The following is a 21,244-nucleotide window of genomic DNA, read 5'->3' on the forward strand; positions in this document are numbered from 1 at the left end:
GAGTGTATGTCACTAAGCACACTGTTGACTTCAACTGACATTTATGAAGAGGTGAGGAATGAGACTTTCTCATTGAAAATAGCATTGCATGCCTATTACCCCTGGAGAGTAGAGCAGAGAAAATAACATCATCAGACTTAAATTTTAAAAGGAATAATCAACTAGAGTGTAATGGGAACTCTGTGTACCAGATATTCTTATACACTAGGAACATAGCAAGTGAATGAAGCATTCATTCATTTCATGGAACTTAAAATCTAGTTAAATGACAAATAATATGTAATGGATGATTGACAAATTGCAAAAACTAATCCATACAGTTACTTTTTTTGTTACATTCTCTTTCACCTTCCATATTGAGTGAGTTACTGTGTCAAATCCATTTTTTCTCCTAATTAAATTTCCTTCTTGTTCCTCTGCTACTGCTTTAGGTTAGCCATAATCATTTCTCATTTAGGTAACTCTGGTTTCTTTGTAACTAAGCTCTTTCCATGGCAGTTTTCCTATTGATTCTCCTTTGAGATCTTTCTGTAAATATCTCTTTTGATTGAATAACATGCTATACCCTAAATAAAAAACTGTTAAAGTGGTCTAGTTCTAAGTTCTTCAGTTATACCTTCTTTCCATTTCCCCCAAGCACACACTAGGTAACTGTATTTAACTAATAGCACTGAATTAAAAGTATTAATTTGTGTTATCATTACATCTTAGTGTGACTGCCTCAGTTTTCAAAATGCAGTCCTCAGCAGGAGCAGCATCACCTCTGAACTTGTTAGGAAAAAAAAAAAAAAGAACTTGTTAGGAATGCAAATTTTCAGGTCCCATCCCAGACTTAATTATCAGTCTGTGCTTTAACAAGCCCTCCAAGAGGTTCTGAGAGAAAACACTGTTTTGACTGAGTTACCCTTCCTTCTTACCATTTTACCAATTGCCCATCACTCTTAACTCAAACATTACCTCTTCAAAGAAGCCTTCTCTGGCCACTCTCATCTCCTATTTGGTACCTTTCTTTTATAATTTTTTACCCAGCAGTTAGACCTGATACCCATACCTTTGTGTCTTTCAACTCTATAGGTTTTTTTTCTTTTTTCAGAATCTGTATTTTCCTACTGCATAGAAATACCTGAATGAACCCACTATATTTTAACAAAAGGTTAATTTTATTCTGAATATTCTTATTTTGTCTCTTAACAAATAGTAATATCTTTTACCATAGAACACATATTTTTAGGGCACATATTTTACCTCACATGAGCAGTTCCTATGGTTGAGGAGAGGGGATTCTTTGGTTTATATTTAAAATATTTTGATGTGCAAATTTAATTATGAAACTTTCCCACCACCTTGCATACCAGGCTGTTTTCTTTATGTGTGGAATAAGAGGGTCAGATAAAAATACTAAGATTCTTTGTCAATTTAATAATTTTTAGTTATAATTCAAGATTTGCCTCGTATGCTCCTTGTTTATTATAGACAGTGATAGAAGTGCTTGTTCACATATTTAAGAAACTAGATATAAATCTGTTAATACTGTATGATCATTTATAAATTATTATTCCTAAGAATTTCAAGGTGAAATGTGTTCCTGTGAACTGTTGTCTTTCAAATTAAATTTGTAGCAAGGTACAAGATATTTAATGGTTGGAAGATTCTTTCACAATACTAGAAACTAATTTTTTGAAATTTGAAAAGCCTCTTGGTTGGAGCATTTGATGGAGAAATTTTTCTAAAATTGGGGTTTTTTCCAAAGTTCAAAGAGCTGGTATACCATAGTTTGTCTTTTTCATCTCTCATAATAGTCAAGGAATTTGGATATACAATTAGAATTTTCTGTTTCTGTTCCCAGAAACTCATTAAAATTGTCACATGTCCTTTATACTCTGAGAAAAAGGGTTTGTTTGTTTCCTCAAACAAATTGAGGAGGCTTCTCTAAATTATAAAACCCTTGGTACAATATATTTTTAAAGACTATCTTTGGTTCTCATGAGGAATGGATTTTACCGCTCTCTTATTACTGGAATGTAGTTGAACATCTTAGAATACATAAGAAGAAAAATGTTTTAAATTTGAAGGTAAGATAAAAGGTTATAAAGCTAAATCATCTGAGATCTAGGATACTTAAATTGTCATGGATTTTGATTGGTTTCTAATTGTTTTTTCCTATCATAATTTCAGGGTTAGTCAGCAAAATAAAATCAACCTAATGACAGCAGACAACTTATCCATCTGCTTTTGGCCAACCTTGATGAGACCCGATTTTGAAAATCGAGAGTTTCTGTCTACCACTAAGATCCATCAATCTGTTGTTGAAACGTTCATTCAACAGTGTCAGTTTTTCTTTTATAATGGAGAAATTGTAGAAACTGTGAACACTGTCGCTCCTCCACCACCTTCAAACCCAGGACAGTTGGTGGAACCAATGGTACCGCTTCAGTTGCCACCACCCTTGCAACCTCAGCTGATTCAACCACAGTTACAGACAGATCCTCTTGGTATTATATAAGTAGGAATTGATTGCAGACAGCCTGAAATTGACAAAAAGCAAATCTAGGCATGCATGTTTCAGGGTTCAGTAGTATACTTGATTTTTCTTGGAGGTAATACACATTCAAAATGATGAGACATTTTCTTTTTGAATATATGATATTCCTTATTCACTTACATTACAAATCTAAGACCATGTGATAAGCATGACTGGAGAGGTTTAATTTTTATAAACAAAAATAGCTATAAAATACAAAGCTGCTGTTGCATGCAACCTTATTGCAATCAGTATATCATTCCTGTGGCATTTTCTGTCACATTATATTGTGAATAAAATTTTTCTATAAAAATTAAATGATTTAAAAACTCACATATATGAAACATTAATGCTTTTCAGCCTGCTTTATGGCTGATTTTGTTATTTGATGTGCTAATTTGGGCAACTTAATTTACATTTTAGCAGTCTGTGTAGATAACTAAAAGCCCAGTTAAGTATTTTATAATTTCAGGCTACTTATGCCATGCTTGGGATGTTGTTTGAAAGAAAGAAAAATACACTTAACATATTTCTACACCTTCATCTTCTAAATAAACCTGTGGATGATTTGATGAGGGGTAAACGAAAATATTTCTTGTACACGCATACCAAGGATATACTTGTGGCTAAAGTGAGTTGATAATGTTGTGCAAAGGATAGTTGTCACCAACTCATTTCTTTATGGTCCATAATGAAATAAACATCTTGTATACTGTTAATTCTGTAAACAGATGCATGTTCAAAAGATCTATGATGGTCTTGTAATCTTAATCTAATATATTTTAGATATTTTAATTTTTTCCCTCTTGGGAAATACATTTAGTATAGTGTAGAAAATACTTCATGACATTTTCATATAAGGTTATATAACTTTTCGTACATAAACATGAAATTTGTTGTAGAAAATTCTTTAAACCAAACATTTTAATCTAGGACTTCAATTTAATCTGTTCCTTGAATCTATTTTTATGTGGCCCTTAAAAACATATCCAAAAATCCATTGCTAATATAGCAATAAAAATACTTTGGGTACTGACAGCCTCTTTGGAGTGTGTATATATAAAATTACAAACTTGTATTCATATTCTTTTCTGTGATATGTTGTACTAAAATCAAACTGCTTTTGCACCATTTTTTTTTTAAACAATTTTTTTCTTTTGACATTGGTACCATATTTGCTGTAAATGACTGCTGCTTTGGGGGTAAACATTTTGTTAGTGAAGATACAACCAGAACACTAAATTATGGATAAAAATTTCAGAATAGATGGCATAGGTAAATATTTTTAGGCTTCATTCAAAATTGGTTTATTACAAACCATGCCATTTTTTTTTCTGGAAAAAAATGGCATGGTTTTTCATTGTTAGGTTATATTTTTTCTGTAGGAAAGAAGAAATTCTTTGGTCCGTGTTGTAATACTCATTCATACTGCAATTTTAAGGTTGTCTTATGTGTAATATAGTAAATAGATCATTTTGAGATTTGAGGCTCCTAAGAGTTTGATTTGCTCATTTTCCCCTAAAATAAATACTGTCTTTCCCAACTGTTACGTCCTAGGTATTGTACTTCTAATTTTAACTTCAGGATCAAGATATCAACATGAACCAGGCTGCTGTTGAAGTACATGTATATTATAAATTATCTTACTTGTGTTATACTCTTATGTGTTATTATCTTTTCTAAGAAAACAAAGTCCCTATTATTCCTATTGCAAAGCACACAGGAATTAAGAAAGTACAGTAATTTTTAAAAAGAAAAATCCGGTAAATGTAGTATTCTTAACTTGTTCTATATTACTTAATAACCTATTGTCTATATAGCTTTAATTTATAGCTGTCAGTTTAACATTGGCATGTCTGGCAAAGAAAATTAAACTTTAAGAGTTTTATAAACTGTTTCTAGGTTGCTAAAGAATTTATTTTTCTACTATATATGGTATAGACAAAGCTCAAAACTATGTACAGGAAAAAAAGCCTGACTATTTCTTTTGAAAGTAGGCTGAAAAGAGAATTTTCAGAACTATATTTGTCTTCAGTTCATTCGGTCATGACTTTGCTATTGTAATATGTGAATCCCAGTTTATTTAAGCTATTCTCTTTTATACTATGTTAATTTAACTTTCATGTACATTTAGTATCATTTTTGTTATTAAAACTATAGCATTTACCATTTTCCACATTAACTACCTTACATCTTCCCCAAAACTTCTCTCCATTTTTCTATGCATTCTATAATTGATTTGAAAACCTTCGTAGTGGGTCATTTAAAATTCTACATTTGGTTCAGTTAACCTGCAGGTTACAGTTAATTGAAAATTAAAGTAGAGTTGAAAGCTCAGTCTGTTACACTGAATTGATTGCGTTTGTTTTTGCCAAGGGTTTAGATATGTTTTTAAATCTTAGGAAAATAATTCTAAGAACAGAATAATATAATTAAACTTTTTTTCTGGTAAGTTACTGGAAGGTTTCACTGTTTAGGGACATATTATATATGAGACTTAAAGGATGAAAAGAATATTAGATAGTCTCATAATTATGGGTAAATATTAAGGCATTATATTTTACAATTTTAAATAAAATTCCATCTACACACATGTTGCCATTGTTTCATTTAAGCTTCAGTGCTTGACCAGTGTCTAGATTAGCAATATAAAGAAGCATAGTGCTACTCCTTTTCAGATTTTTAGTAGACTTACTGGAGGACAAATTCTATTCATCAGACACCAGAATATACAATTAATTTTAGAACAAAATTCCAGGCATAATACGTTTCCATTTGAAATGATAATTGTTTAGTAGTGCTTCCCCCTCACCCAACATTTACGATGTATATACTGTAGGTGACAGCAATCTAACTTAGCCAAAAAGCAGCTTTTATTTTCCATACTGTGTATAAATAATGTAGACCTTTCTTTTTCGAGGTACTGGAATTCAATTTCTGATATCTCTTAGATATAAACAAAAGGGAACAATTGGGATAAGAATTTAGGCCTTAGCTTCCATGGTGATTTTTAGTTTTTTATACAAGTAATGTGATGCTATTTGTCAACTGGATATAAATATATATATATAATTTTAAAAAGTCAAAAGTGCTTTGTTTCTTTGTTTATAATTAATGTAATTTTGTGCTTCACCCACAGGATGCTGCAGTAATTTAAATATCAGTGAAGCTTCTTCTGTATAAAGAATGCTATGAATAAAACATTAAGAAGCTATAATTTTAAGTTATAGTTGCCTCTAATTTTACCATTTCATTGGTAAAAGCCCTTTTTTGGCGTAAAATAAGAAAATAAAAATAAATTTGTCAATATGACATAAGTTTTATTAGGGAAGTATATTGTTGAGCTTTTACTATACCATGAGAGGAAATCCAAAATTTATTTTGGATGTATACATACTGGTGGAAATTCAATTTTTAACTCTTTAGGAAAAGATGGATTGCTCAGATTTCTGACTCTGCTGTTACTGGACCTGAATTTTGAGCTGTGGATAGATACTCTTTTGAGCCCCTGAAAATATTTTGATGTATTCTAGTTTATTAGCAGGACTGCTAACATTGAAGAGTATACTTTTGTTTTCTCTTTATGGTTCATTAAGCCCAACTTTATGGTTGTATGGGTCTGGTAAAGTATGTTTGACTTTAATCTTTGTGTTTATCTTTAATTCAGTCATTTTAATTACTTGCCTAATTCTTGGGCCGAACAATTTATTTGTTTCAGTACTTTATAGGTCTTGTTTAATTTTCTTTTGTATTTAAACTCTTGGAATTCTCAGCAGCCTTTTCAATTTACCAAACATCTGGAAATAAAGTTTTCTAAGATTTAATAGTGGAAGGAACTACTCTTCAAAATTGATTTCTTATGGTAACATCTTTTTAGTTGAGCAAACTGTATAAGCATTAATATCTTATGTCTAGTTTCTAGTCATTAGCTATCCAGGTACCTGATCTATTTAACATAGTTAAAATCTAACTAACGAACTTGGGATATTCACTGTTTATTTAAACTTTGTCATCATCCTATGAGCTTGATTCCATATTAGTTTTATATCTTTGTGGGAAGGTGGGTCTAGGTGGAGGGGTCTACAGTTCTCATATTATTTAAATTGTAAAGTATTTAATATTAGTCTTTTTATAGAAATCTTTCAGGCAATAGGAATGAGTTGGAAAGCTAATCAGTGATAGTCAAAGTTAAGATTTTGGGTATTACTGAGTTTAACATATAAAATTATAAACCTTAAAATTAATGCAAGTACTAGTAGTTCTGGTTTAGTCATTTTACAAGTAGTGCTAAGACCTGCAATATACACACTGAGTAGTTGTCATGGAATTTGTGGAAACATTTGTTTATTCCCACAGTGCATATTTTCTGTTCAATCTTATTTGCCTCACATGGTAAAAATTATGAACAATTTAATAATGGCTCTCCTGAAAGTTTGCGTGATTTTTAGTTAAGATTCTACTAGTGTTGTAACCTATTTTTTCAAGTTTTTTTTCTGTTTTGTATTAAATCTTACTCCAAAACAAGTGAATGTAGGCTTAGCAATTGATCTATTTATTCATTACTTCACTAATTCATTCAAGTTACTTGTAAATATATATCTATACTTACCAGATCATTTTCTTGTGACCTTGAACTGAATATTTCGTTCTAATGATTTAATGTGTTTTAGATGCTTGCTAGTTTTTAACAGATCTTGCCCATTTTAAATTTGGAATTCTTGGTTTTCTTTCCTTTTCTCTAGATTCTTGGTATTTTCATTTTATCCAATGTCTTTGTAATTCAGTGAAACCACCTTATACTTAATACCCTAAAGTGATAAGTAAAGTTAGAAGCAATCTATACTATCCTTGCTGTTCATATTTTTATAAAACTTGGGTTATTTTAAATGTGTAGGTGAAAAGATTTTTAAAACAACAAAACCCAAGCTATCTGAAAGAATATAACCTTTAGATACCCTCTCAAATTTACTTCCTGGAAATTTCACTTTCAGATTTTTCATCTTTGTTGGTGCTCAAAGGTGTAATTGCTAAATTTTTTTGTTTAGAGAGAGAAACCATTGCCGGTGATGCCTTTTTCAAATACAAACTAAAATATTTTATCCAGTCTTCGGTTACAAAATGATGGATGTGGGCCACTAGTCTGGCTCATTCAATGAAGTATGCGACTCATGATCTTAGGGTTGTGAGTTCAAGTCCCACATGGGGTGTAGAAATTACTTAATAATATTTTTTTCTAATATGGAAGTTTGTGACTTTAAAAATTTATTGAAATAATCATTTTCATGGTGTAGATCAAGGTGAGGAAACTTTTCCAAAGGGCAGATGATGGATACCTTAGGCTTAGCAGGCCATAGGATCTCAGTTCCACTGTTGTAGTGCAGAAACAGCCATAAACAATATAGGAATAAATGGACATGACTGTGTTCCAGTAAAATCGTGTTTATAGAAAAGAACCAGCAGACTTGACTGAACTTGCCCCCACAGACCAGATGGTTCCTGGCATGGCTTGTTAGTAAAATTCAATCTCCCAAGTTTCCAATCATGTGGAATAATTTATGATTGATTAACTCCTAATAATATAGGTCAAAGTAATATTTTACAGAGGGTGATGATAATTATCCTCTATTTTACCATCCTTTTTCCCCTAAGGGAATGATCTTTTTTAGTTGTAGTAAAGTAAATGAGTTATATGGAATAGTTCTTTAAAAGGTTATAGTAAATTATTAAAACATTACATCCAGTGTATAGGACTGATTATATAACTGTGTATATCAGAATTGAATTGCTTTCACGGCCTTACTTCTATTATTGGGAGGAGTAGGGGCTAACAGAGGGAAAGAGGAAATCCTGAGCAGGCTCCACACCCTGTGCAGAGCCTGATGCAAGGCTCAATCTCATGACTCAGATCATGAGCCAAAACCGGAGTTAGACAGTGAAGTGACAACCACCCAGGTGTTCCACCTTCTGTTCTTAAAGATGACTTTATTTTTTAAAGATGTATTTATTTATTTTAAAGCGTATTATCAGGGAGGGGAGTGCAGAGAGAGAAGGAAAGGATCTCAAGCAGGCTCCCCACTGAGCACAGAGCCACAGGACAGGGCTCAATCCCATGACCCTGAGATCATGACCTGAACTAAAATCAAGAGCTAGATGCCCAACCGCCTGAGCCACCCAGGTGCCCCTTACACTAATATTTTTAATGGTGGTAATTGCGTCTCCACACATAACATTAATCATGAGCATATGTTAAATATTTCAGTTAATTGTGACGTTAATGAAGTGATTAATATTTTTAAACTACTAATCCATAAAATACCAAAATCATGTCTATAGTGGATCTATAAATATATGACCACTATTTTGTGGATGATCTCTTAAAAATATAAGCTTTTGCTTCGGAAACCTTTTATTGGTGTTTTTAGTCTACTTAAGTGCCATTTGAGGTATATAGGCAGCAACTCTTAATTCAGACAAATTCAAGCCAGTTCCTTGAACTTAAGAATTACCTTAGAAGTTTTAAGAATATGCTGGCTTTTGAGTATTTTTGTTTATAGCCATGATTTCCAAATCTCAGAATCACTCATGGAAACTAAGCTGTCCAGAAGCCATTTAGATGTACAAATCTCTGAGGTGCAAGAATAAGAGATTTATTTCTAGTTATGTGCTTATCTCTTCCATCTGGGGAAGACAAACTGGAGTTTCTGGAAGAAAAAAAGTTCATATGAAGAGTTCATTACATAGAAAAGGCCTTGGCACTCAAATTTAAACAACTTTATATCTATTTGTAGACTTGATGGTTACTGAGCAATGTTATCATAAGTTGTAATAAACTAGTCATAACTAAAAATGTTAATGGCAAAGAATCTGGGCATATTGCTAAGGCAGCTTTTATTGTTAGAAAATTCAGCTGTTTATAATGTCTTTTAACTCTTTAATAAAAGAGTCCTATCAAAATAGGAAACTGATAAATTGGAGGAGAGAGTGATTTGCATTGCAGAATGTGTTCAGTATTTTAAACTTCTACATTCCAAGTTTTCCAAGGTCACCATTTTCATTTTTTCTACCACTTTAAAATATTTGCTTTACAAACACTTTAGAGGTTCAGTTTTTCACATGAGAGGTTATAGCTCACGGCAGGTCAACACCTAGGTCTAACAACCTATTAAAGCAGGATAATTTTCAAAAGCCGTATTTTTAAAGGCATCAGTGTGATGTGGAAATGAAGTATACACTAGACTCAATCCCAGAAAGGGGATAATTATTCAGAAGTTAGTTGAAGAAGACAAACTGTTTTACACTCTAGATTCCTTTGTAGAAGCTGGGTTCAGTCTGAGCATCTGGATTTGGCCTAGGCAGAGGGCTATGTTAGGAAAAGAGAAACCAGGTATGCTTTTGATGATTGTATAGGATGGGAGTGACAAAATTGTGGAGGTTTGAAAGCCTTAAAAGAATAGCCTGCTTTTCTGTCAAGGTATTGGTTAAATGCTGAAACTTAAGCTAAAAAGCCAAGTTGAAAATTTCTGAAAGGCAAAACGGAATCCCTTGTAATCTTTGAAAGCTGATGAAACAAAGGTCCATCCAGTTTCTCAACCAAAAACTTCCTAGGTTTGTCCTCTAGGCACAGGGATGAGTTGGGGCTAAATTTTACCAAAAGTCTGTCTAACGAGGCAAAGGGGAACCCTTTCCAAAAGGAAGAAATAGTCTTGGAGCCTTTTTAGTTATTTTATACACAATATCCAGCATACAGTTTAGATTACTAGGTACATGAAGCAAAATTATATGACAGATCAAGAAGGGGAAAATGTGATTGAATCCAAATGATTTAGATTGTGGGATAAAATGATCACTAATAATTGTGATTTATTTTTTTAAAGATTTTATTTATTTATTCATGAGAGACAGAGACTGGCAGAGACACAGGCAGAGGGAGAAGCAGGGTCCATGCAGGAAGCCCAATGTGGGACTTGATCCCAGGACTCGAGGATCACACCCTGGACCAAAGGCAGGCGCTAAACCCCTGAGCCACCCAGGGATTCCCCAATAATTGTGATTTAATGTGAAAGAAAACAATATTTACAGATAAAATAGTAAAGTTTTTCATCAAGCAGTGATTTTTGTTGAGAGGACCTCTACAGCTGAAAAGTTTACTCCCTAGATGAGGGGCACCTGGGTGGCTCAGTTGAGCATCCAACTCTTGATACTGGCTTGAGTCTTGATTTCAGAGTTGTCGGTTCAGGCCTCCCATTGGGCTCCATGCTGGGTGTTGAGCCTACTTAAAGAGGAGAAGAGCTCCCTAGAGAGGTAACATGGTGTGCACCAAAAAAAAAAAAAAAAAAAAAAAACCAAGATGGGTAAACCAGAAGGCAAGATTTTCACTGGATAGTATCGATCAGGAAATGTTCAAAATGTCTGACGTGTAATTTGGGAGTCCTAGAGAACAGTTGGGACAGAAACAATGAGGTTATGGCTAGCCCCTTTGCAAAATTGAGAAAACCCACAGATTAAAATTCAGCTAATCCCAGTCAAGCAGAACTAAATGTTTGAAACTATGCCTAGGTACCCATGGCAAAGGACTGGAAATCCAAGATGGGCCTTATTCTTAAAGCAGCTGGAGAAAAGACACATTACCTTGGTGGAGCCCAATAAGACTGACAGTTGATGTCTTAGTAGAAATGATCAAGAACAAAAGACAACGGAATGAAATCTTTAAAATGCTGGCAGGATGGGGAGGTGGAGGAGCAATATCTGCTGCCAAAGGAAAAGTCCTTGTGGAATAAATGATGGTTCTTGACAAAACCTAAGGTAGTTAGTTAATCACCAGTAGGTCTTGCAATAAATAACCAAGGAAAGCTGAAATAGTACTCAGGCAATTTAACTACTATTGTCATTGAGATTTCCAACTTTGGTTCCTGAGGGACTGAGCATGAAGTTCCTTCTAAAACCCACAAAGTTTGGAGGTTTTGTTCTGTCCTGTAAGAACACAAGTTGAGCCTGAGAGTTCAGTACTGAGACTAACCCACCTCTTCTAGCGACTCTGATCAGAACTTAAAGACAGGCCAGCCTCTTTCAGGCTCCTATGGAAAATAGAATTGAAGATACAGGTCAAGATAAAGTAAAGTAGGAAAGACCTTGCCCAACAAGCAGTACTTCAGTTCCTTTGAAGAATTCACATGCAAGAATTATATATGTACAGAATATGAGCAGGTCTTAATTCCGAAGTTGTTTGAACAGACCATTCATACTGGAGAGAAGCATGGTAACTGGGAAATTCAAGTCACACCTCCATGAATATTTGCAACCATCCTGAACAAAAATCTTAAAACCTGCATTAAATATGTAGAGACATTTACCAAAATGTCACATATCTTTGAACAGTAATGCTCACTCACACTGGAGAGAAACCTATAGATGTACTGTAACTTGAAAAGGACTTCACCTGTTAAGTCTTGGTTGTGCTTCAGAAAATTCATACTGACAGAAAAACCATTTGAATGCAGTGACTGTGGAAAAGTCTTCACCCAGAAATCACAACTCTGTACATCAGAACTTCACACTGGAGAGAGATGATATTACATACTGAGTTTGGAAAGTCCATCAACCTCTAGTCAAACTGGTTTATTGAGTGATAGCCAGCCCCAGAGATGGCCCCCAAGGTCCTGGCTTCTAGTGTTAACACCTTTGTATGGTCCCCTACCTTCTGCCAAGATTAGTCTTGTGTGATCAGTAGCAAATAGCAGAAGGTATGGTATGTTAGTTCCAAAACTAAATTATAAAGGTCTGTGGTTTCCCCTCTTGGGTACCCACTGTATATGATGAATGAGCTTGGAAACTGATTCTTCTGCCCCCAGCTGACACTTTGAATGAAACTGCACAAGATAACCAGAACTAGATCTATGCAACTAAGCTGCTCCCAGATTCTTGTCCCTCAGAAACAGTTAAATGTTTCAAGCTGCTGTTTTGGCATAATTGACAAAGCAAAAGAAAACTACTACAGTTGCACATTGAAGTTCATACTGGAGAGAGATGAATGCATAGTGCATTTTCTTCATTTCCAAGTCCTGACGCCAAGTGTATCAGAAAATTCACAGAGTAAAACCATGTATGTGTGGCTAGTGGGAAAACACTAAGCGCTAGATTAAATCTCAGTATCAGAAAACTGACCAGAGTGAAAAACTATGTTTTTATTAATAGCACCTTCATGGAGAAATCTTTTTAAATACATGTCAGAGAATGTACGGACTATAGTAACTTCTCTAGAAAATGCCACAGCAGCATCAGCAGATTGATGTAAGAGAAAAACTGCATGTGTATGTATAAGGGCTTCCCCAAAAGGTTGCTATAACTGTAGTACCTGAGTCACTATTGGTGCATTTACTGTGGGAAAGACATTGGCATTAGTTCACAGTACACGTCAGAGAATTTATAAATGAAAGAAAATACATGTATTCAAAGTGGGAAAGCTCAGAATCAGATGAAATTGCACATTATAGATTTTTTGCAGCTCAAATTATATGGATATATTTGTGAGAAAAATTCTAACATCTTGAATGTGTTGAGGAAAAGGTATCTTACTATACTTAAGTAATAATTCATAGGAAATACTTACCAGTTTGAAATACTAGGATGTGGACTGGCAAACTTTATAAAGGGCTAGATGGCAAATATTTATTTTATTGTATTTTTTATTGAAATATAGATGACAGTGTTATATTAGAAGATGGTCAAAATTTTCAGCTTTGCAGCCTAAGAGACCAAAAGCAAGGATATTCTATAGACATTTAGGGAAAAAACTGTCTATAAAATTTTTGACAAAAATTTACAAATTAACATTTCCAATTGAAGGTTGTGTGGAAATTGCACAATCACGTGGTTAAATAGATTTTAAAATAAATTTCCTTTGCAAGTCCATAGAGGTCCAAAAACTGCTGGAGCTTAGAAAATACATGTACTACAAATTTGGAATTGATTCAATAATTTTTTGTTTTAATTTCTGCTGGTACAGAAAATGTATAAAGCAACTTGACATTTGTTTGTGATTCAGACAATGTTAATTATCATGAAATGACCACTGCAGTATAGATTTTGCATGTTATCTTCATTGCCTGTAATTTTAAGTTGAATTCATAGAGAAACATCAAGTCAGCAACAATAAGCTGGTTTGAACACCAGTGTTCAATAACGACAGTTGAGGTGGGTTCTCTCATTCAGAAAAATTTCAAATCCTGGCCCTGACCTCAAAAAAACTACAATCAACTTTATCAGTGCTAAGAAATTGAATTGCTGTATGAAAGAGCAAATCAGGGCATTTGGCCTACAATGGATAAATCTGTAAAAATTGTCCACTATTGGTACTGCTAGTTTAATAACACATGATAGGTTTAAATATTTTTCATAAAGGATCTGCTGATAAGTAATACAATGAATAACCACAAATGTGAAGCCTTAACATTGCAAAAGCTTTGGTAAATTTGTCCAACAAAGCTGCTTTCTGTTCTATACCTATATTTTACCACATTCAGTTATAAGCAGATTCTATTTAAGGTTATATGAACATTTTCTCAAATTTGTTTAGTCATTTCACAAAACATCCATAGAGGTCACTCAGTCAATTCAAACTCAGCATTGACTAACTAGATAGCAACTGAGCAGTACTGGTAAGATTTGATACTCGGAAAACCACTAGGAATTATTTGCATTGTTTTTAAATGGATGTTACCTAGTGTTCTAAACTAAGCAATTGTTCTCACCAAAAACCTAATAGTCTTCAACAAGTTTCCCCTGGAGCCATTTCTTTGGCTGCTGTAAACATGATTTCGTTAACTCACCATGTGTTATTTCTACAGTCTCTTCAAGAAGATTGAAGAGGAGAATTGTGTTAACTAATTCTATAATGCCAGTGTTATCCTGAAACAAAACTATAAAAGAAAACTACAGACCAATATATCTCCTAAATCTTACCAACAATTTAGCAAGTTGAAAGTAAGAATATACAAAAAGGATAATCTGCTATGACCAAAGATGCAAGGTTGGTTTAACATTCAAAAATGAAAAATAAAGTGACACCGATGAAATTGGCATAGTAGATAACTCCAAGAGCCATCCCTCCACCAAAAAAAGATAAATCAAGCATTTTATGTGAATATAACATGAAATTTGAGAGGAAAGGATTTAGTTATACAAGTTTATTTTTTTACTGTAGCTCCCACATACATTCACCCTTCTTAGGCTACATTGGCCTTACAGAAAGTCAGAATCCTATACACTTACAGTGTAAGTGGTATAAAGCAACAAGAAGGGATTTCCATTTATAGTAATATCAGGTAGTATTTTGATCAATCCTCCAGTTTAGAACACCTACCAAAAAAAAAAAAAAAAAAAAAGGACAAATTTGCTTCAAAACATCTATATGAAGGGCATCAAGAAACTAACAAGATCAGGGTTCCTAGCTAGCTCAGTTGGTAGAATGTGTGACTCTGGATCTCAGAGTTAGGAGTTCAAGCCTCACATTAGATGTAGAGATTACTTAAAGGGAAAAAAAACTAAAAAAAATAAATAAATAAAAGCTAACAAGATAGTGAAGGATTATAGCCAGCAATAGGGAGAGAAAAAAGGACAACATAGATATCTATGATAGATAAACCTACCTTTGGCCTCCAATTATTTAGGAGATAACTGAGAATTTGAATAATACCTCTGATGGCCTCTGTAGTTACAAGTGGACAAGAATTGGATTTTAAGACCTCAAAGTGTTTCTGTCGTTACACAAATTTGATGTCCTACATAAAAAAAAAAAACCTATACAGACAACATGAATTAAAACTAACCAGACAGAATATGCTAACCCCAAGGAAATAAATGTCAAGATGGAGAATTTCAGCAGATGAGTACAAAAACACAGAAAAACACCAAGTAGAAGTTAAGGAACTCCAGAATATATTAGCTGGATTTAAGGACTCAAAGGATTGGTTTATAGCAGATTAGACACAGCTGAAAATATAATTCATGAATTGAACGTGGTTAATAGAAAAAGATAGAGAACTGAAAAAATTAAAATATAGTAAGGGGGAAGTCTTGTCATAAATTTAATTGAGGGCCGCCTGGGTGGCTCAGCGGTTTAGCACCGCCTTTGGCTTGGGGCATGATCCTGGAGTCCCAGGATCTAGTCCCACATCAGGCTCCCTGCATGGAGCCTGCTTCTCCCTCTGCCTGTGTCTGCCCCTCTTTGTGTGTGTGTGTGTCATGAATAAGTAAATAAAATCTTTACTAAGTAAGTAAATAAATTTAATTGAATCTCCCAGAAAGAGCAGAGAGAGAAAGAAGCAATATATGACTAGATAATGGCTGAGATCTCTCCATAACTATGAGATCACAGACAACTGACTAAAGGACTGTGAACCAATGGAAAGGAAGAAAATACATACCAAAGCATGTCAATAAAACTGAAAATTAGACAAAAGCAACAAGAGAAAAAGGATCAAAAGTGTACCATTTAGACTACAAGCTGCTTTCTCAAAATATTAGAAGCTAAACAATAGTGAAATAAATATCTCCTTAAAATTTAATAGCAAAAAAAAAAAAAGCCTTTAAGAATATTACATTTCAGACTAAGTAATGCTCTTACTCTTAAAATGAAATACTGAAGACAAAATCGCATTTATGAAGGCCACACTAAAAGTCATAAGGATATAGAAAGATTAAAAGGAAAAGGATTGTATAAACAACTGAATGCAAATATGTTTGAAACTTAGTGAACTAGAAGAGTTCCCCCAAAGCACAGCATATTAAAACTTACATGAAGTAAGTTTACATGAATTTACAATTTCAAAGTTTACATGCATTTATAGGCCTGTATAGCTTTGCTGGTGAATTTTACTAAATAAGGAATAGCACAAATTTTTTATAATGTCTTTAATAGAATTGCAAAAGAGGAAACACTTGAATTGATTTTATGAGGCTAACATAATCTTGATAAGTAAACTGAACAATGACATAGTTACAGGGCACTATCATATATAGAAGTGAAAAATCTTTAGTATATTTCCAAAGATGTTAAAAGGGAAATATAGAATTGGTTTAACTTACAAAAATCAGTCATTGTAATGTGCATTTATAGAATAAGAGAAGAAAAATATGACTATATCAATAGATTAATACAAAGCACTTTATTATTTTATTATTTTTTTAAGATTTTATTTATTCATGAGAGACACAGAAAGAGAGAGGCAGAGACACAGGCAGAGGAAGAAGAAGCAGGCTCCATGCAAGGAGCCCAATGTGGAACTCAATCCCAGGAATCTGGGATCACACCCTGAGCCAAAGGTAGAGACTCAACCGCTGAGCCACCCAGGCATCCCCAAAGCACTTTATATAAAAGATATATCATGTAGATACTAAGAGCTGATGTTGCCAAACTATTATCAGGCAGTAAAATGTAAGGTAAAAAGCATTACTAGAGATAGAGAACATTTAATAATGATAAGGATTTACTTCAGCAGGAAGAGATAGCAATTCTAAATTTGTAAGCACCGAGTAGCATAGCATTAGAATAAACAAAGCCAAAACAAATGTTAGAAATACAAGGAGAGCTAGATCTCCACTATCCAAGTAGGAGATTAACACATGGGACAAGCAAATAAAAAAATAACAGTAAAGGTATCAAAGATTCAACTTGATAAGCAAACATGACATGGCCCAAATTAGACACTGCACCCAATAACTATAGATAATTATATGAGACTATTACAAAGTTGAATATATGCTGAACCACAAAGGAAATCTCAAATTTCAAAGGATTAACATCATAATTTGTTCTCTGCTTATGTTAAAATTAAGATAAAAGTTAACAGCAAGATAAGAAACTCCCTGAATGTTTGGAAATTAAGCATATACTTGAAAAAAAAAAAGTTCATGGGTGAAAAAGAAAATAAAAAATGGAAATATTGTGTGTGGTTTTGTTTTAAAGATTTTATTTATTCATGAGAGACATCCAGACAGAGGTAGAGACATAAGCAGAGAAGCAGTTTCCCTGCAGGCAGGTGAGAGGCAGAGGAAGAGAGTCTTTTTCTTTTAAGATTTTATTTATTTATTCATGAAAGACAGAGAAAGGCAGAGACATGAGCAGAGGAAGAAGCAGCCTCCCCGTGGGGAGCCCAATGCAGGACTCGATCCCAGGACTCTGGGATCAGGACCTGAGCCAAAGGCAGAGCTCAACCACTGAGCCACCCAGGTGCCCCCAAAATGGAATTATCTTGAACTAAAAGGTAAAAACATAAAATCTTGTGGTATGTTGAATTGTGGAGATTTATGGCTTTACATGCATAGCTTTGAATTATATATTAGAAGCCTAAATTATCAGCAGGGAGAAAAAAATAATGAAGTAGAAAACAAATGTATGGACTAAAGCTATAACTCAGTCTTTGAGAAGATATGAGTTATGAGAAGATAGGGGAAGAAATAAGCAGTTGCCTATATTTTCAAAAAGGCCCCTGTGACAGCACATTCAATAGTACGGGAGGAATCTGTGATGGGAAAAGACAATGTGGAATTCCCCAACAGGAGAATTACAATATAGATTCTTAGGCTTTTGGAGCAATCCACACCATCTCCTATACAGAGTTCTATACCGTTCAAGAAGTTCTTGGTATGCTTCAACACCCTGGAAAGGACAGAATGACCATGGCTATCAAGTGACCATGTGGCCAGAACTATCTAAGATAAAACCCCATGACTGTGATTTGTGATCATGACCTGAGCCAAAACCGAGAGTTAGAGGCCCAACTAACTGAGCCACCAAGCACCTCTTGACTGTCGGGAATGTTTTTATGTATCACAGGGAGTTCATTAGTGGCTCTTCCCATCCATAGGCTGGGGATGGTAATAGGAGAGGTGGTCCCAGAATTGAACTCATTCATAGCAACAGGAATAGTAATGGCATCTCAAAGCAGAAACTGCCAGAAGCCACAAAGCCATACTTAGCATAATGACCTGCAAGATTGGAGAGATAGCCATCAAGGCCTAGCCAGGAAATTGTGGAGATTGGTAATAAAATATTGCATCCCTCTGGGCAAAAGCAATGAACATTCAATCATGGTGCTACTTAATATCTAAACTAATCTTAAAGAGCAAGTGTGGAGAAGTAAGAGGCAAGGGCAACCTCTCCAATAAAAGTTAAAATCCCTTGTTCAGTTCCCTAAACCGAGCCAGTGTTCAGACCTCAGCTTCACTTGAGCCTGGCCTTCACAGACAACAATGAGAGGAAACCCTCTTGGTGAGCAGAGAGATTCAGTGGCATACCTGATCATCCACTTTCATAGAAAGAGGACAACTCCGTATGCATATATATAGGCTTATGGGCCGTGGCAAATGATCAGAAGGGAAAGAAGAGAGGATAAAGAGTGAACTTTTAGGAAAAAGATGTGAAGGGGAGAGACATTTGGATGGACTTACTGGAGTGGGCACAAGATGTGAAGACCTTTGTATTGGATGTTAATGTTCATCAGAGTGCATACACCATGGAAGAGGCACTAAACGACCAATTAGCCAGGATGACTTGACATCAGCCAGCCTCTATCATCAGCTGTCTAATGCCAGCAGAATGAGTTTAGAGTTACCAAGACGGCATGGCGAAGGCTATGCGCAGACCTAACAACGTAAGCTCCCATTTCCCAAGTCTGATCTAACTACACCACTTCCAAATGTCCAACCTGTCCAGAATTCCAGCAACAGAGAACAACAGAGAGTCCGCAGCACCACTTGGTGGCAAGTTGACTATTTTGTACTCCCTTCCACTGTGGAAGGGTAAGTGACTTATTTTCATTGGAAAAGATACATTTTCTGATATGGATTCACTATTTGAGTGCTAAAGAGTGTTTGCACCACCAACAATAGGTTAGGATATATGAGTTCAGGAACCATTGGGTCGTTCCCAGTGACCCTTTTAGGGAATCTGTTCTTCCTGTTCCCACAGTTCTAGGTTCTGCAGATTTAGAGGTTGTGTTTCTCAAAGTGGGAATGCTTGCACAATAAGAACACTATTGAAATTTAAGCCATGGCAACCACTCAATTACTTTAGGTTTCCATGCCAAGGGATCCAGCAGACCAGAAGAATAATCACTACTTTGATAATAATTAACTTTAATCTGCAGAAGGAAGTAGAGCAGCTATTACACAATGGAGCCAGGAAGGAATATGTAGGACACTTATGTGATCCATTGGGTGTGTCTTGGTACTCTCTTGCTTAAATTCGACAATAGACAAGCAAGCCCAGCAGCCATGGCATAAGAAGAGCACGGAGACCAGAGGCTCAAGGTTAAGGGTCTGAGTCATGCCAGTTGTAAATACCTAGACGATCATTTATGGCCTCAACAAATAGCTACAGCAGTGGGACTATAGGTTGTCCCACTAGCTTGGTTTTTTATAAGTTTTTCCCAGAGAAAGTGGTCTACTAAAAAGGAATAGATGGCCCTAGAATTTATAAGAAGTGGCTCTGAGCTGTGAAAAGGGTGGACTATAGTGGATGCTCTGCCACATTGTCCACATCCCTCTCACAGCAATGAAAGACTCAACTCCTGAGAGTAATGCTGGATGGCAGGCTCTAGCTCTCAGTCCTCTCCAGGAATTACCTTTGGCTAATGGGAACCACTTTGCTCAATGGTGCAACCCCTTTCCTGGGAGTAGTCTACATCCAATTACTGATTAGTATGTGGTTATAAATACCCAGCCTCTTGATCTCAACTTGGGATAACTCTGAGGGCCCATGTCAGTTTCAGAACTCACAATGCAGTTAGTTGAAGTCTTTGTTGTGATTATATCATAGCCCACCACCTCCCTCTGTTCAATTCTGCTTTCTTCTCTTCTACCACTGGCAATGGTATCTTGGAGCAGGTTTGTACTGGATTAGAGGATAAAATAAATAAATTTGCAGGGATCTTGTAAGCCTATTGATGTCAGGTTGGCAATGTAAAATCAGTCATGGTGGGAGTATTTATACCATAGACATCATCAAACTCTACAAATCAGAGCTTCCCTTCATTTCCACACCAGGGAGGTTAGTAAGTATTTACCAGCTCATCACTACCTACAGGTGTTGATCACAGAGTGTTCCCATTTAAACCTCCTACATACTAATTTGTGTCTGAGTCTGCTTCCCAGGGAATCTAACTTGCAATACATATATTCAGATGGTGATAGATCTTTAATTTATCTCTATAACCTACTACTTTAGTGAAGAACAAATTCTAATCAGTAGGAGAAAACAGGGTGATCAACTAATCCTGCTTTCCCTGTGACTTCTCTGGTTTTAGCATTAAAAGTCTCATGTAAAAAAAAAAAAAGTAAAAAATAAATAATAAAAATAAAAGTCCCATGTCTCAGAAAACATCTCAGTCCCAGGCTTACTAGAATGACTAGTTACCTAGTAAACAAGTAGGCCATCTAGAGCAGGAAAGTCTAGCCTTCAGGTGTTGGACTGATTTGCTGGTTAGGGCAGGTGTTTTAGTGTGGAGCCAGCAGTGAGTGCATTTGGAGATAGCAGGGATGGTTGTAGATGGTGGTCTGATCAATAGGCCATAGGCATCTAAAAATGGATACAACTTGGGATCCCTGGGTGGCTCAGTGGTTTGGTGCCTGTCTTCAGCCCAGGGTGTGATCTGGAGTCCTGAAATCAAGTCCCACATTGGGCTCCCTGCATGGAGCCTGCTTCTCCCTCTGCCTGTGTCTCTGTGT

The 21,244-nt window shown here is 35.1% G+C and overlaps 1 protein-coding gene across 5 annotated transcripts in view; it reads left to right on the plus strand.

The window, feature by feature from the left end:
• The window catches only part of ARHGAP5 (Rho GTPase activating protein 5), a 79,156-nt gene extending 72,803 nt beyond the window's left edge, over positions 1-6,353 (plus strand). For all 5 annotated transcript variants that reach the window (XM_025444019.3, XM_035719974.2, XM_025444018.3 and 2 more), the window contains exon 7: positions 2,176-6,353. In XM_025444019.3, the coding sequence (XP_025299804.1) occupies positions 2,176-2,503 (328 nt within the window). In that variant the 3' untranslated portion in view covers positions 2,504-6,353. The remainder of the gene's footprint in view (positions 1-2,175) is intronic.
• The last annotated feature ends 14,891 nt before the right edge of the window (positions 6,354-21,244 follow it).

Source organism: Canis lupus, chromosome 8 (genome assembly GCF_003254725.2).
Source record: "Canis lupus dingo isolate Sandy chromosome 8, ASM325472v2, whole genome shotgun sequence".
In the NCBI taxonomy this organism is placed as follows: domain Eukaryota; kingdom Metazoa; phylum Chordata; class Mammalia; order Carnivora; family Canidae; genus Canis; species Canis lupus.